The sequence below is a fragment of the Bison bison genome, unplaced genomic scaffold (assembly GCF_000754665.1).
Source record: "Bison bison bison isolate TAMUID 2011002044 unplaced genomic scaffold, Bison_UMD1.0 scf7180017864270, whole genome shotgun sequence".
Taxonomy (NCBI): Eukaryota; Metazoa; Chordata; class Mammalia; order Artiodactyla; family Bovidae; genus Bison; species Bison bison.
Window position 1 is genome coordinate 1,289,093 of NW_011494842.1, and position 14,934 is coordinate 1,304,026.

At 38.6% G+C, this 14,934-nt stretch overlaps 2 protein-coding genes across 2 annotated transcripts in view; both read right to left on the reverse strand.

Annotated features, from left to right (window-relative positions):
- The window catches only part of LOC104994986, an 18,605-nt gene extending 13,454 nt beyond the window's left edge, over nucleotides 1–5,151 (reverse strand). Inside the window, exons 1-2 of the mRNA XM_010848706.1 lie at nucleotides 5,059–5,151; nucleotides 4,277–4,453 (exon numbers count right to left, since the gene is read on the reverse strand). Coding sequence (XP_010847008.1) covers nucleotides 4,277–4,453; nucleotides 5,059–5,151 — 270 coding nt within the window. The remainder of the gene's footprint in view (nucleotides 1–4,276; nucleotides 4,454–5,058) is intronic.
- BEND6 (BEN domain containing 6) overlaps nucleotides 3,212–14,934 on the reverse strand; it is a 63,381-nt gene continuing 51,658 nt past the window's right edge. Inside the window, exon 7 of the mRNA XM_010848526.1 lies at nucleotides 3,212–4,453. The gene's annotated coding sequence lies outside the window, so the exon portion shown is untranslated. The remainder of the gene's footprint in view (nucleotides 4,454–14,934) is intronic.

A 14,934-nucleotide genomic window follows, 5' to 3' on the forward strand; every position in this document is an offset into this window, starting at 1 on the left:
AGTTTGTTGTGATCCACACAGTCAACTTTTTTGGCCTACTCAATAAAGCAAAAGCAGACATTTTTCTGGAGCTCTCTTGTTTTTTCACTGATCCAGTAAATGTTGGCAATTTGATCTCTGGTTCCTCTGCCTTTTCTAAATCGAGATTGAACATCCGGAAGTTCGTGATTCACATACTGTTGAAGCCTGGCTTGGAGGATTTTACTTTACTAGCATGTGAGATGAGTGCAATTGTTCAGTAGTTTGAACTTTCTTTGGCATTGCCTTTCTTTGGGATTGGAATGAAAACTGGCCTTTTCCAGTCCTGTGGCCACTGCTGAGTTTTCCAAATTTGCTGGCATATTGAGTGCAGCACATTCACAACGTCATCTTTTAGGATTTGAAAAAGCTCAACTGGAATTCCATCACCTCCACTAGCTTTGTTCATAGTGATGCTTCCTAAGGCCCACTTGACTTCGCATTCCAGGATGTCTGGCTCTAGGTGAGTAATCACACCATCGTGGTTATCTTGGTCCTGAAGATCTTTTTTGTATAGTTCTTCTGGGTATTCTTGCCACCTCTTCTTAATATCTCCTGCTTCTGTTAGGGCCATACCATTTCTGTCCTTTATTGAGCCCATTTTTGCATGAAATGTTCCCTTGGTATCTCTAATTTTCTTGAAGAGATCTCTAGTCTTTCCCATTCTACTGCTTTCCTCTATTTCTTTGCTTTGATCACTGAGGAAGCCTTTCTTATCTCCCTGTGCTATTCTTTGGAACTCTGCATTCAAATGGGTATATCTTTCCTTTTCTCCTTTCACTTCTCTTCTTTTCTCAGCTAATTGTAAGGCCTCCTCAGACAGCCATTTTGCCTCTTTGCATTTCTTTTCCTTGGGGATGGTCTTGATCCCTGCCTCCTGTACAATGTCATGAACCACCATCCATAGTTCTTCAGGCACTGTGTCTATCCGATGTAATCCCTTGATTTATTTGTCACTGTCATTGTATAATCATAAGGGATTTGATTTAGGTCATACCTGAATGGTCTAGTGGTTTTCTCTACTTTCTTCAACTTAAGTCTGAATACTTAAGAAGAAGTTCATGATCTGAGCCACAGTCAGCTCCTGGTCTTGTTTTTGCTGACTGTATAGAGCTTCTCCATCTTTGGCTGCAAAGAATATAATCAATCTGATTTCGGTATTGACCATCTGGTGATGTTCTTGTGTAGAGTCTTCTCTTGTGTTGTTGAAAGAGGGTGTTTGCTATGACCAGCGTGTTCTCTTGGTAAAACTCTGTTAGCCTTTGACCAGCTTTGTTTTATACTCCAAGGCCAGATTTGCCTGTCACTCCAGGTCCACTGGAGAAGGAAATGGCAACCCACTCCAGCGTTCTTGCTTGGAGAATCCCAGGGACAGGGGAGTCTGGTGGGCTGCTATCTATGGGGTCGCACAGAGTCGGACACGACTGAAGTGACTTAGCCAGGTATTTCTTGACTTCCTGCTTTTGAATTCCAGTCCCCTATAATGAAGAAGACATCTGTTTTGGGTGTTAATTTTAGAAGGTCTTGTAAGTCTTCATAGAATCATTCAACCTCAGCTTCTTCAGCATTACTGTTTGGGGCATAGACTTGGAGTACTGTGATATCGAATGGTTTGCCTTGGAAACGAACAGAGATCATTCTGTTGTTTTGAGATTGCATCCAAGTATTGCATTTCTGATTCTTTTGTTGACTATGATGACTACTCCATTTCTTCTAAGGGATTCTTGCCCACAGTAGTGGATATAATGGTCATCTGAGTTAAATTCATCCATTCCAATCCATTTTAGTTCACTGATTCCTAAAATGTCAATGTTCACTCTTACCATCTCCTGTTTGACCACTTTCAATTTGCCTTGATTCGTGGACCTAACATTCCAGGTTCCTATGCAATGTTGCTCTTTACAGCATCAGACTTTACTTCCATCACCATTGACATCCACAATTGGGTGTTGTTTTTACTTTGGCTCTGTCTCTTCATTGTTTCTGGAGTTATTTCTCCCCTGATCTCCAGTAGCTTATTGGGCACCTACTGACCTGTGGAGTTCATCTTTCAGTGTCCCATCTTTTTGCATTTTCATACTGTTCATGGGGTTGTCAAGGCAAGAATACTGAAGTGGTTTGCTATTCCCTTCTCCAGTGGACCACATTTTATCAGAAAATGGTCTCCAGTGGACCACATTTTATCAGAAAAAAACTTCTATTCTGTCATCTTGCTGACCCAACAGCTGAAATACAATTGACTTCTGTAAATTGATCTTGTATCTTGCATCTTTGCTGAACTCACTTTTTAGTTTTTCTACTTTTTAGACACTCCATTTGATCATCTGCATAGATAAACCTGTTGTCTGTGGATAAAGACAATCTTTCTGCTTCTCTTCTAATCTGAATGACTTTTATTTCTTTCTTTGGCTTACTGTACTAGTTAGAAGCTCCAACACAATCTTGACTATATGTAGTGAGAATAAAGATTCTTGATTTGTTCTTCCTTTAGAGGGAAAGCATTCTGTCTTCCATCATGAAATATGATGTTAGCTGTAGCTTTCAACTGCTTTGTTAATTTTCACGTTTGGAACTTCCTGCAACACGTTGACTTTTTGACCCTCTATTTGGCTATGACAAGGTTAACAGGAGCACTGATATTTGTTATTGACCCCCAGGACGATTAGCCCTTGCCAGGCTCCACCTCACAGTGACCAGGGTCCAAAGAATGAACATGGACATACACTTCCAGTGGATGGTCTATCAGGTGACCACACACTTGAAACCCAGAGAGCAAACAATGACATCGCAGATATTGAATTTAGAAAAAAATTCACCTCAGCTCTTATTTGACAAGCATATACGATCATTAAATATATGAAGCTTTTCAGTTTTTTAGTTCTTTTAAATCTTTTTAAAAAGTCTACAGATAATAAATGCTGAAGAGGATGTGAAGAAAAGGGAACCCTCCTATACTGTTGATGGAAATGTAAATTGATGCAGCCACTAGGGAGAACAGTATTGAGATTCCTCAAAAAACTAAAATTAGAGTTATCATCGGATCCAGCAATTCCACTTCTGGGCATACATCCAGACAGAACTTTGATTTGAAAAGATACTAATACAAGCAACCCTATGTTATGTAAAAAAACTATCAGCCCAGAAAATTATTTTCTCCCTGGGTTTTTCACATTAATAAGAAACAAGCAAATGGTTTTTATATTTTCAATGAAATTTATTCATATTTAGTTAAAAGTAGCAAATGTCAACCTAAGTTATTTCCTTAAGAATATTTATTTTGTACAATCACATTGTTGTCAAGCAACCGTTATGGAATGTTCCCGGGTCCACAGTACTGGACTTTGTAACCATCTTAGGGATCCTCCTCTCCAAGTCTGAGCATGGCCTTTTGTGCTGAAGAAGCATGGCTTGACACTGCACAATTGTCACTTGTGACAACCTAACGTCAAATGAGAAGTCTATTGATAAAGAATATTTTATCTTTCATTCGTTTACAAAATGGTATTCGTGTATGTGGCTAATTACTAAACCCATTTTTGTTTTCAATTATTTTCTCCTCTGAAACTATGAAAACAAATTAGTTAAAACTAAGCAATGTAACAGTATAACCAACAACAAAAAGGCTTTTATCTTATACACAATGTTTTAGATATTGATGCTTTATATTACACACATGCATTTAATATACTTTAGGCAATAAAAAGAAGCAGGTAAACAGACAAACATAAAAAAGATTTTTTTTAAAAGTTGATGCATGTTTTAACAATCAAAAACTTGGATTTATTTCTTTTTCAGGAGTACAGTGGAATAAGTTTATAGTAAAATGAAAAGTTCTTCCTGTTCTTATTTTCTCAGATTCTTATTTTATAAATTTTATGTAATCTTATTGCTAAGATACTAGTAGTTCATTAGATATAATGATCAATTAAGTTGATTTTGTTGCTCTCATGTTTGTGAACATTGATTTTTTCACTGTTTACTTTTCCAAACATGTGCTTATACTAAAGATCCAAAAGCTAAAATGGAGAGTCACTGGTAATAATAAATGGAACAGGGATTGATCAGGACAATGATGACTCTTAGGGGTTAAAGTTTTTGTTGTTATGATAAGAGCTCAGATTATCCTGTTGGGTTAGCTGTACAGGGAAGCACTTTGGGGCAGGAAAGTGCATATTTCCAAGAAACTATACTGCATGCTCGTGGGCCTGCTAGAAACTCTGTGGTTTGATGCATCACTGGTACTGAGGGTGGCGTCTACATGCAGCTTCTTCGTGAGCTTGTGCTCCAGTAGGACGGCCAGCGGTGTCCCAAGTGCCTCTTGGCCTGTCCCTGCACCTGTCCCTGTGCTCACTGCCAGGGAGGCTGCAGAGTCTCCAGCAAGAGCCGGTATTAGACTTACAACTGAAGGTGCTCTTGTTTCAGGAACTGAGGATACCTATAAGAAGCAAGTAAAAAAAAGAAAAGAACATATTTATGTGAGACTTCTTATAGTATTTTTAACAGTTGTTTTTTTTTTTTTAATAAGCTTCCCTGATAGCTCAGTGGCAAAGGAATTGTTTTACGATCTACTCTGAAGAGTTCCGGCATAGGTAACAACTAAAATATTTAATATATATTTTTAACAAATGACTTTAAAGAAAACTTGAACACACAAAGGAAAATTAACAATCCCCACATACCCGTTAAAAAATTATCTACAGTTCTGTTTGTCACTCTTCAATAATACTCGCTGAGTGTTTAAATATTAGGAAATTTCCCAAACCTACCTTACCTCTTTCATAGATATATGAGACTATATATATGTATATATATAAATATCCCACATCTCCTTTGTCCATTCATCTGTCAGTGAACATTAGGCTTCTTCCAGTCTTGGCTACTGTAAATAATGCTTCTATGAACACAGGGGTACATATATCTTTTCTAATTACTGTTTTTGTTTTTTGGAAAAATACCCAGAAGTGTAATTGCTGGCTCATATGGTAATTTTATTTTTTATTTTTTGAGGAACCTCCATACTGTTTTCCACAGAGGGTGTACCAATTTTTCAGTCCACCAACAGTACATGAGGGTTCTCTTTTCTCCGCATCCTTGCCAACGCTTCTTATTTGCTGTATTTTTGATAATAGCCATTCTGACAGGTGTGAGATGATATCTCGTTGTGGTTTTGATTTGCATTCCCTGATGATTAGTGATGCTGAGCATCTTTTGATGTGCCTTTTAGCCATCTGTATGTCTTCTTTGGAAAAATGTCTATTCAGGTCCTCTATACATTTTTAAATGGGGCTGTTTGTGTTTTTTTTTTTTTATGTTCAATTGTATGAGTTCTCTGTATTTTGGATATTAACTCCTATGGAGTATATAATTTACAAATATCTTCTCTCATTCAGTAGGGTGACTTTTTGTCTTGTTTATAGTTTCCTTCATTATTCATTTTTCTTTCTTTGTTTTTTTCTTTTCTCTTCTTTTGCTCTCTTCCCTCTGGTTTGATGACTATATTTAGAGTTACGTTTGGATCCCTTTCTCTTTTGTGGGGGAATGTATTATGGATTTGTGTTTTTAGTTATCATAAGGTTTATATGAGCGTGCTCAGTCGCTTCAGTCGTATCCAGCTCTTTGTGACCCCATAGACTGTAGCCTTGGAGAAGGCAATGGCACCACATTCCAGTACTCTTGCCTGGAAAATCCCATGCAGGAGGAGCCTGGTAGGCTGCAGTCCATGGGGTCGTGAAGAGTCGGACACGACTGAGGGACTTCACTTTCACTTTTCACTTTCATGCATTTGGAGAAGGAAGTGGCAACCCACTCCATTGTTCTTGCCTGGAGAATCCCAGGGACAGGGAAGCCTGGTGGGCTGCCGTCTATGGGGTCACACAGAGTCGGACACAACTGAAGCGACTTAGCAGCAGTAGCAGCAGACTGTAGCCTGCCAGGCTCTTCTGTTGATGGAATTTCCCAGGCAAGAATACTAGAGTGGGTTGCCATGCCCTTTTCCAGGGGATCTTCCCAACCCAAAGATCGATCCCATGTCTCCTGCACTGCAGACAGGTTCTTTATCCACTGAGCCATCTGGGAAGCCCGAGGTTTATATATGGCAACCTATATATACAGATAATTTTTTTTAAGTTGATAATCTCCTAAATTCAAACACATTCTAACAATCCTACATTTTTACTTCCTCCCCAGAACATGTCATGTTTTTTACATCATATTTATGTCTTTGTATTTTGTGTACTCTTTAACTATTCAACATAGATGATTTTGTCTTTTAACTTTCATACTAGCATTATAAGTGGTGGGTATACTGCCCTTACTGTCTGTTTGCTCTTACTGGTGAGTTTTTTTTCCTTGTGAAATTTTACCTTTCTTGTTTTTCTAGAAATATAATTCTATTTTCTGGTTTTCTGTTTTTTCTGGAGTTTCTGGTTTTTCTTTTTCATTTAGAGAAGTCCCTTTAGAAGAACTACTTCAGTGTTCCAGCTGTGAGAACCCCATGAACAGTATGAAAAAGCAAAAAGATATGACACTGGAAGATGAGCCTCTTAGTTCAGAATATGCTACAGATGAAGAGAGGAAATCAATTACTAATAGCTCCAGAAAGAATGAAGTGAAGCGGTTGGGTCAAACTGGAAACGACACTCAGTTGTGGATGTGTCTGGTGGTGAAAGTAAAGTTTGATGCTGTAAAGAAAAATATTGCATAGGAACCTGGAATGTTAGGTCCATGAATCAAAGCAAATTGGATGTGATGAAGCAGGAGATGGCATGAGTGAATATTGATATTTTAAGAATCAGTGAACTAAAATGGACAGGAATGAGTGAATTTAACTCAGATGACCATTATGTCTACTATTGTGGGCAAGAATCCAGTGGACTAAATGTAGTAGCCCTCATAGCCAACAAAAGAATAAAAAATGCAGCACTTAAGTTCAATCTCAAAAATGACAGAATGTACTTGGTTCTTTTCCAAGGCAACTGATTCAGCATCACAGTAATCCAAGTCTATGCCTCAACCAGTAATGCAAGAGAAGGTGAAGTTGACTGGTTCTATGAAGACCTACAACACATTCTAGAACTAACATCAAAAAAAGATGCCCTTTTCATCACTGGGGATTGGAATGCAAAAGTAGGAAATCAAGAGATACCTGGAGTAACAGACAAGTTTGACCTTGGAGTACAACATGAAGCAGGTCAAAGGCTCACAGAGTTTTGTCTGTGAAACAAAGAAGAGAGGTGAAAGGTGAAGGAGAAAGGGAAAGACATACCCAATGAGTGCAGAATTCCAGAGAATAGTGAGACATAAGAAAGCTTTCTTAAATGAACAGTGTAAAGAAATAAAAGACAGTAGAATGGGAAAGAATAGGGATCTCTTCAAGAGAACTGGTGTTATAAAGGGAATGTTTCATGCAAGGAAATGAACAATACAGGGCAGAAATAGTAAAGACCTAATAGAAGCAGGAGAGATTAAGAAGAGGTGGCAAGAATACAAAAAAGGTCTTGGAGAACAAGATGGCGGGGGAGGAGATGGACACGGAGTACATCTCTTTTCATGGATACATCAGGAATACACCTTCACACACAGATGCATAAAGACCACCAGCTGAGAGTGGACAGGAGTACCTGACCAGTGGAAAAGAATATATAGAACCACGCAAAAACTTGTTAGGATGAAGGAACTAGGGGGAAAAACAGGAGTGTTACTAGGTCTGGACCTGCCTTCAGTGGGTGGGAGAACTGAAGCAGGGGTCTGATCCCCACATCGGGGCAATTGTCTGAGTCAGAGGAAAAACTTTTAAGGCTGAGAGTGAAACAGTTGATCTCTGTCAACCTAAATGGAATGAGAATCAGACAGTCCTTGCTGCAGCCATTCATGCCCTGGACAGGGACACAGGTCCCTTACTTAGAAGGTGCAGTGGCTGAGAGCTGGAGCTTAGGGACTGTGGAGCAACCCCAGGGCAAGGGCTGCTGTCGACTGGAGAGACGGACAGAGAGGATGTGAGGGAGGAGATTGTGGTGGAAAATGCCTGTGGAGGAAAGCCAGGCAGCCATGGAAGCAAGGCAATACTGCTGAGTCACACGTAGGGAGTGGAGCCATCACCATAGCCTCTCTTTCCCCACACGTCAGCACTGGCAGTTGATCAGTAGACAGGATGGCCCATCAAGTGCCTGATGCACCGAACTAGAGTTAAGACCCCACCCAGGGTGCCCCTTTAAGTGCCTGACATGCTGATCTCCAGAGTAGGACCCCAGCCAGGGGAGCCCCTCTATGTGCCTGACACTCAGAACAACATAGAAGGACCCCAGGCAAGAGAACCCTCTAAGTGCCTGAATGGGCGGAGCTATGGAGAAAGACTAGCCAAAGAGGCCTTCTGATTGCCAGCTACCAGAGGCTCTAAAAATGACTGATAGGACCATAACTCCTGAGGCTGAGGCAGTCCGTGTCCCTGCACACTTGGTGCCACCAGGGTTCCCACAACCCAAGTAGCTGCACCACCTTCACACTCAACCCTCACTGGGGCAGAGCTGCCACAGGCAAAGAAAAGTCTATGCACATGGGGTCACTTCAACTATGTCCAACTCTTTGCAACTGTATGGACTGTGGCCTGCCAGGCTTCTCTGTCAGGGGGTTCTTCAGGCAAGAATACTGGAGCGTACTGGCCAATACTGGTTGCCGTACCCTTCTAGAGCACTGTATTTCCTGCTGCCCTAGCCGCCAGCCCTACTGAGTACTGTTGCTGCCAGAACCCCTGAGACTCAAACAGCTGCACTGCCTCCACACCTGGCCCTCACAGAGGCAAACCCAAGCCCTCCAGGGCAGCCTCAGGAGCAAACCCCAGTGGACACAAACCCCCAAACCACATGCAGAGGTGGAAATAAAACCACAATTGAAACCCAGAGGCAGTGTGGCTAAGGAAGAAGACCCAAAACCTCCTCACCAGCTGTACAAGCTGCAGATTAAATCCACACAATCAACAAGGCAGACCCTGTGTCTATGGAATAGATAAAAGGACGTTGAGAGCTCCCACAAAAGAAAACATACTAGTTCTGATAGCTGTGGACATTGGAGGCAAGAGCATACAGGAGTAGGACCAGATTAGAATCCGAGCTGCCCCCACAGCAGGTCCAGAGACCAGCACAGTATTGGAGGCCATCCTAGGGAGGTGAGGTGGACTGTGACTCCCTGACAGCAGTAACTCAAGAAAAACATTTGTTACTCTGTTTTGACTTGCTCTGTGGTTCTTTTGGATGTTCTTTCTTTTTCTTTTTTTCCCCTCTTTCACCTCTCCTCTGTTGTAGTTGTCAGTTTTATTGGCACTATGAAAGCTAATCAAGCTTTTGAGTTTTTTTCTTTCAATCACACTTTTTATTGTTGTTATAAACCTCTGCTTCTACATTGGACCTTTGCAGTTCTGTGGAGTTTTTCTTTATTTTATTTTTTTTCTTTCCTTTTCTTCTTCTTTTTTTCTTTCCTCTTCTTTTTTTAAATTTTAATTTTTTAAATCTATTATTCTTTCTACATTTATTCCTTTGTTTGCTTTTTCCTACTGTTCTTTTTCCCTTGCAGTTAATCTTTAATGTATATAACTTTTCTTTATCTACCTCTATTTAACTTTGAATATCTATTCTTTCTTTGTTTTTCTCCTTTACTTTCCTCTCAACATATTTGCTAGTTTTGTTTTCTTTGCTTAATCCTCAGCTGGCACCTTGCTCTAGCTTTGTTTTCCAGTTTGTGCCGTAGTTAGTTTTGTTCCTAACTGGTAGATATAACTTTTGGGTTCCGTTTTCACCAGGTCAATCCACTGTACTTTACTTTTATTGGACTGTTCTCATTTTGTTTATGGGTGTATATGTATAGGTGCATTTTCCATTTTTTAAATTATTTTGCCTGATTTTGTAACTGCCATTTGTCTGGGGTTCATCTTTGGTTCCTCGTTTTTGGGTATTTGTTTTAATCTCACTTCATGCCATAACACACCACTTCTGGAATCTTCATTCCTGACCAGAGATCAAGCCCTGAGCCTTTGGAGTGGGGGCACTGACTCCAAGACCCCAGACTACCAGAGAACTAATCCTAGGGATTATCAAATAGTGAGAACTCCCACAAAAGAAACCACTTGAATACAAGACCCAGCATCTCCCAACCATGAGTAGCACCCTGTGCAGGATGCCTCATCCAAACAACAAACAAAACAAAAATACAAACCCAGTCATCAGCAGACAGGATTACCACCTCACTCAGCCTTGCCCATCAGAGGACCACCACCACCAACAACAGCACAAATCTCACCCTGTATGAAGTTTACACAAACCACTGCACCAACATTAGGAGGGCAGAAACCAAAAGAAAGTATTCAACCTTGAAGCCTGGGAAAAGAAGATCTCAAACACAATAAGTTTAAGAAAAGTAATGAAATGGCAGAGAAATACTGCACAAATGAGTAAAACTATAAACACAGAAGCCAAAATAAATGAAGAGGAAATAAGCAAACTACCTGAAAAAGAATTCAGAATAATGATAGTAAAGATGATCAAAAACCTTGAAAAAACAGAATGGAGAAAATGCAAGAATCAATTAACAAAGACCTAGAAGAATTAAAGAACAAACATACAGAGACAAACATAATTACTGAAATTAAAAATATGGCAGAAGGAATCAATAGCAGATTATCTGAAGCAGAAGAATGAATCAGTGAGCTGGAAGATAAAATGGTAGAAATAACTTCTGAAGAACAGAATAAAGTATGAATGAATGAAAAGAATGAAAAGAACTGAGGATAGTTCCAGAGGCCCCTTGGACAATGTCAAATGCACCAAGGTTCAAATTATAGGGGTCCGAGAAGAAGAGAAAAAGAAAAGGTATGAGAACATTTTTGAAGAGATTATAGGTGAAAATATCCCCAACATGGAAAAGGAAATAATCAATCAAGTCCAAGAGGCACAAAGAGTCCCATACAGGGTAAATCCAAGGAGAAACAGGCCAAGACACATAATAATCAAACTAACAAAGATGAAACACAGTAAAGAATATTAAAAGCAGCAAGGGAAAAGAAACAAGGAACATACAGGGGAAACCCGATACGTTTAACAGCTGATCTTTCAGCAGAAACTCTGCAGGCCAGAAGGGAATGGCAGGATATATTTTAAGTACTGAAAGGGAAAAATCTACAACCAAGATTACTGTACCCAGCAAGGACCTCATTCAAAATTGATGGAGAAATCAAAAGCTTTTCAGACAAGCAAAAGTTAAGAGAATTCAGTAACCCCAAATCAGCTTTACAACAAATGTTAAAGGGACTTATAGAGTCAAGAAATACAAGAGAAGAAAAAGATCTACAATATCAAACCCCAAACAGTTAAGAAACTGGCAATAGGAACACATATATCAATAATTACTTTAAATGTAAATGGATTAAATGCTCCAACCAAAAGATGCAGACTGGCTGAATGGATATAAAAACAAGACCCATATATGTACTGTCTACAAGAAACCCACTTCAGACCTAAAGACACATATAGACTGAAAGTGAGAGTCTGGATGGAAAAAATATATTCTAGATGTCTGGATGGAAAAATATATTCCATGCGCATGGAAAGCAAAAGAGAGCTGGAATAGCAATCTTCATACCAGAAAAAATAGACTTTAAAACAAAGAATATTACAAGAGATAAGGAAGGACACGACATAATGATCAAGGGATCAATCCAAGAGGAAGACATAACAATTGTAAATATCTATGCACCCAACATAGGAGCACCGCAATACATTAAGACAAACACTAACAGACATAAAAGGAGAAATTAATAGTAACACAATAATAGTAGGAGACTTTAACACCCCACTCATACCAATGGACAGATCATCGAAACAGAAAATTAATAAGGAAACACAAGTCTTAACTGAAACATTAGATGAGATGGATCTCATTGGTATCTTCAGGACATTCCATCTAAATGCAGAAAAATACATCTTCTCAAGTGCACATGGAACATTCTTCAGGACAGACCACATCTTGAGTCACAAATCAAACCTCAGTAAATTTAAGAAAACTGAAATCATATCAAGTGTCTTTTCTGACAACAATGCTATGAGACTAGATATCAAATACAACAGAAAAACTGTAAAAAACACAAACACATGGAGATTAAACAATATGTTTCTAAGTAACCAACAGGTTACTGAAGAAATCAAAAGGGAAATAAAAAAATTTCTAGAAACAAATGACAATGAAAACACAACTCAAAACCTATGGGATGCAGCAAAAAGCAGTTCTAAGAGGAAGTTTATAGCAATACAATCCTACCTCAAGAAACAAGAAAAACATTGAATATACAACCTAACTTTACACCTAAAACAACTGGAAAAAGAAGAGCAAAACCCCCCAGAATTAGCAGAAGGAAAGAAATCATAAAAATAGAGCAGAAATAACTGAAAAAGAAATGAAAGAAACAAGAGTAAAGCTTAATAAAACTAAAAGCTGCTTCTTTGAGAAGATACACAAAGCGGACAAAACTTTAGCCAGACTCATCAAGGAAAAGAGAGAGAAGAAACAAATCAACATAATTAGAAATGAAAAAGGAGAGATTACAACAGACAGTGCAGAAATACAAAGGATTATTAGAGACTATTATGAACAACTATATGGCAATAAAATGGATAACCTGGAAGAAACAGAGATTCTTAGAAATGTTCAATCTTCCAAGACTGAACCAGGAAGAAGTAGAAATTATGAACCCAATTGCAATCACTGAAATTGAAGCTGCAATAAAAAAAATCCCCCCCCACCAAAAAAGGCCCTCAGATGGTTTCACAGGAGAATTCTATCAAACATTTAGAGATGAGCTAATGCCTATTCTTTTAAAACTCTTTCAAAAAATTGCAGAGGAAGGAACACTTCCAAACTCATTCTATGAAGCCACCATCACCCTGATACCAAAACCAGATAAAGACAACACAAAAAAAGAAAACTACAGGGCAATATCACTGATGAACATAGATGCAAAAATCCTCAACAAAATTTTAGCAAACAGAATTGAACAATACATTAAAAAGCTCATACACCATGATCAAGTTGGGTTTATTCCAGGGAGGCAGGATTCTTCAATATATGCAAATCAATCAATGTGATACACCATATTAACAAACTGAAAGATAAAAACTATATGATAATCTCAATAGATGCAGAAAAAGCCTTTGACAAAACTCAGCACCCATTTATGATGAAAACTCTTCAAAAAATAGGCACAGAAGGAACCAACCTCAACATTGTAGAGGCCATATATGACAAGCCTACAGGAAACATTATTCTCAATGGTGAAAAACTGAAAGCATTATCCGTAAGATCAGGAACAGGACAAGGGTGTTCAGTTTCACCACTATTATTCAACATAGTTCTGGAAGTCCTAGCTACAGCAGTCAGAGAACAAAAAGAAATAAAAGGAATCCAGATTGGAAAGAAGTCAAGCTCTCACTGTTTGCAGATGACATGATACTGTACATTAAAAACAATAAAGATACTATCAGAAAATTACTAGAGCTAATCAGTGAATTTAGCAAAGTCACAGGATACAAAATCAATGCACAGAAATCACTTGCATTTCTATATACTAACAATGAAAAATCAGAAAGAGAAATCAAGGAATTAATCCCATTCACCACTGCAACAAAAAGAATAAAATATCTAGGAATAAACTTACCTAATGAGACAAAAGAAGTGTACACAGAAAATTTTAAGACACTGATGAAAGAAATAAAAGATGACACAAACAAACTGAGAGATATTCCATGTTTCTGGGTAGGAAGAATCAATATTGTGAAAAAGACTATACCACCAAACACAATCTACAGATTCAATGCAATCCCTATCAAATTACCAATGGCAGTTTTCACAGAACTAGAACAAAAAACTTCAAAATTCATATGAAACACAAGAGACCCCAAATAGCTAAAGCAGTCTTGAGAAAAAACAATGGAGCTGGAAGAATTAACCTTCCTGACTTCAGATTATACCACAAAACGACAGTCATCAAGACAGTATGGTACCGGCACAAAAACAGAAATATAGACCAATGGAACAAGATAGAAAGCCCAGAAATAAACCCATGCACCTGTGGGCACCTTATTTTTGACAAAGGAGGCAAGAATATACAATGGGGCAAAGACAGCCTCTTCAATAAATGGTGCTGGAAAAATTGGACAGCTACATGTAAAAGAATGAAATTAGAATACTTCCTAACACCATACACAAAGATAAACTTAAAATGGATTAAAGACCTAAATGTAAGACCAGAAATTAGAAAACCCTTAGAGGAAAACATAGGCGGAACACTCGAGGACATAAATCAAAGCAAGACCCTCTATGACCCACCTCCTAGAGTAATGGAAATAAAAACAAAAGTAAACAAGTGGGACCTGATTAAATGTAAAAGCTTTTGCACAGCACAGGAAACTCTAAGCAAGGTGAAAAGACAACCCTCAGAATGGGAGAAAATAATAGCAGATGAAACAACTGACAAAGGATTAATTTCCAAAATATACAAGCAGCTCATACAACTTAATACCAGAAAAACAACCCAATCAAAAAATGGGAAAAAGACCTAAACAGACATTTCTCCAAAGAAGACAGACAGATGACTAACAAACACATGAAAAGATGCTCAACATCCCTCATTATTAGAGAAATGCAAATCAAAATTACAATGAGGTATCACCTCACACCAGTCAGAATGTCCATCATCAGAAGTCTACAAACAATAAATGCTGGAGTGGGTGTGGAGAAAAGGGAATGCTCTTGCACTGTTGGTGGGAATGTAAATGGATATAGCCACTATGGAAGATGGTATGGAGATTCCTTAAAAATCTAGGAATAAAACTACCATATGACTCAGCATACACAGAAGAACTGTACAAAAAAGATCTT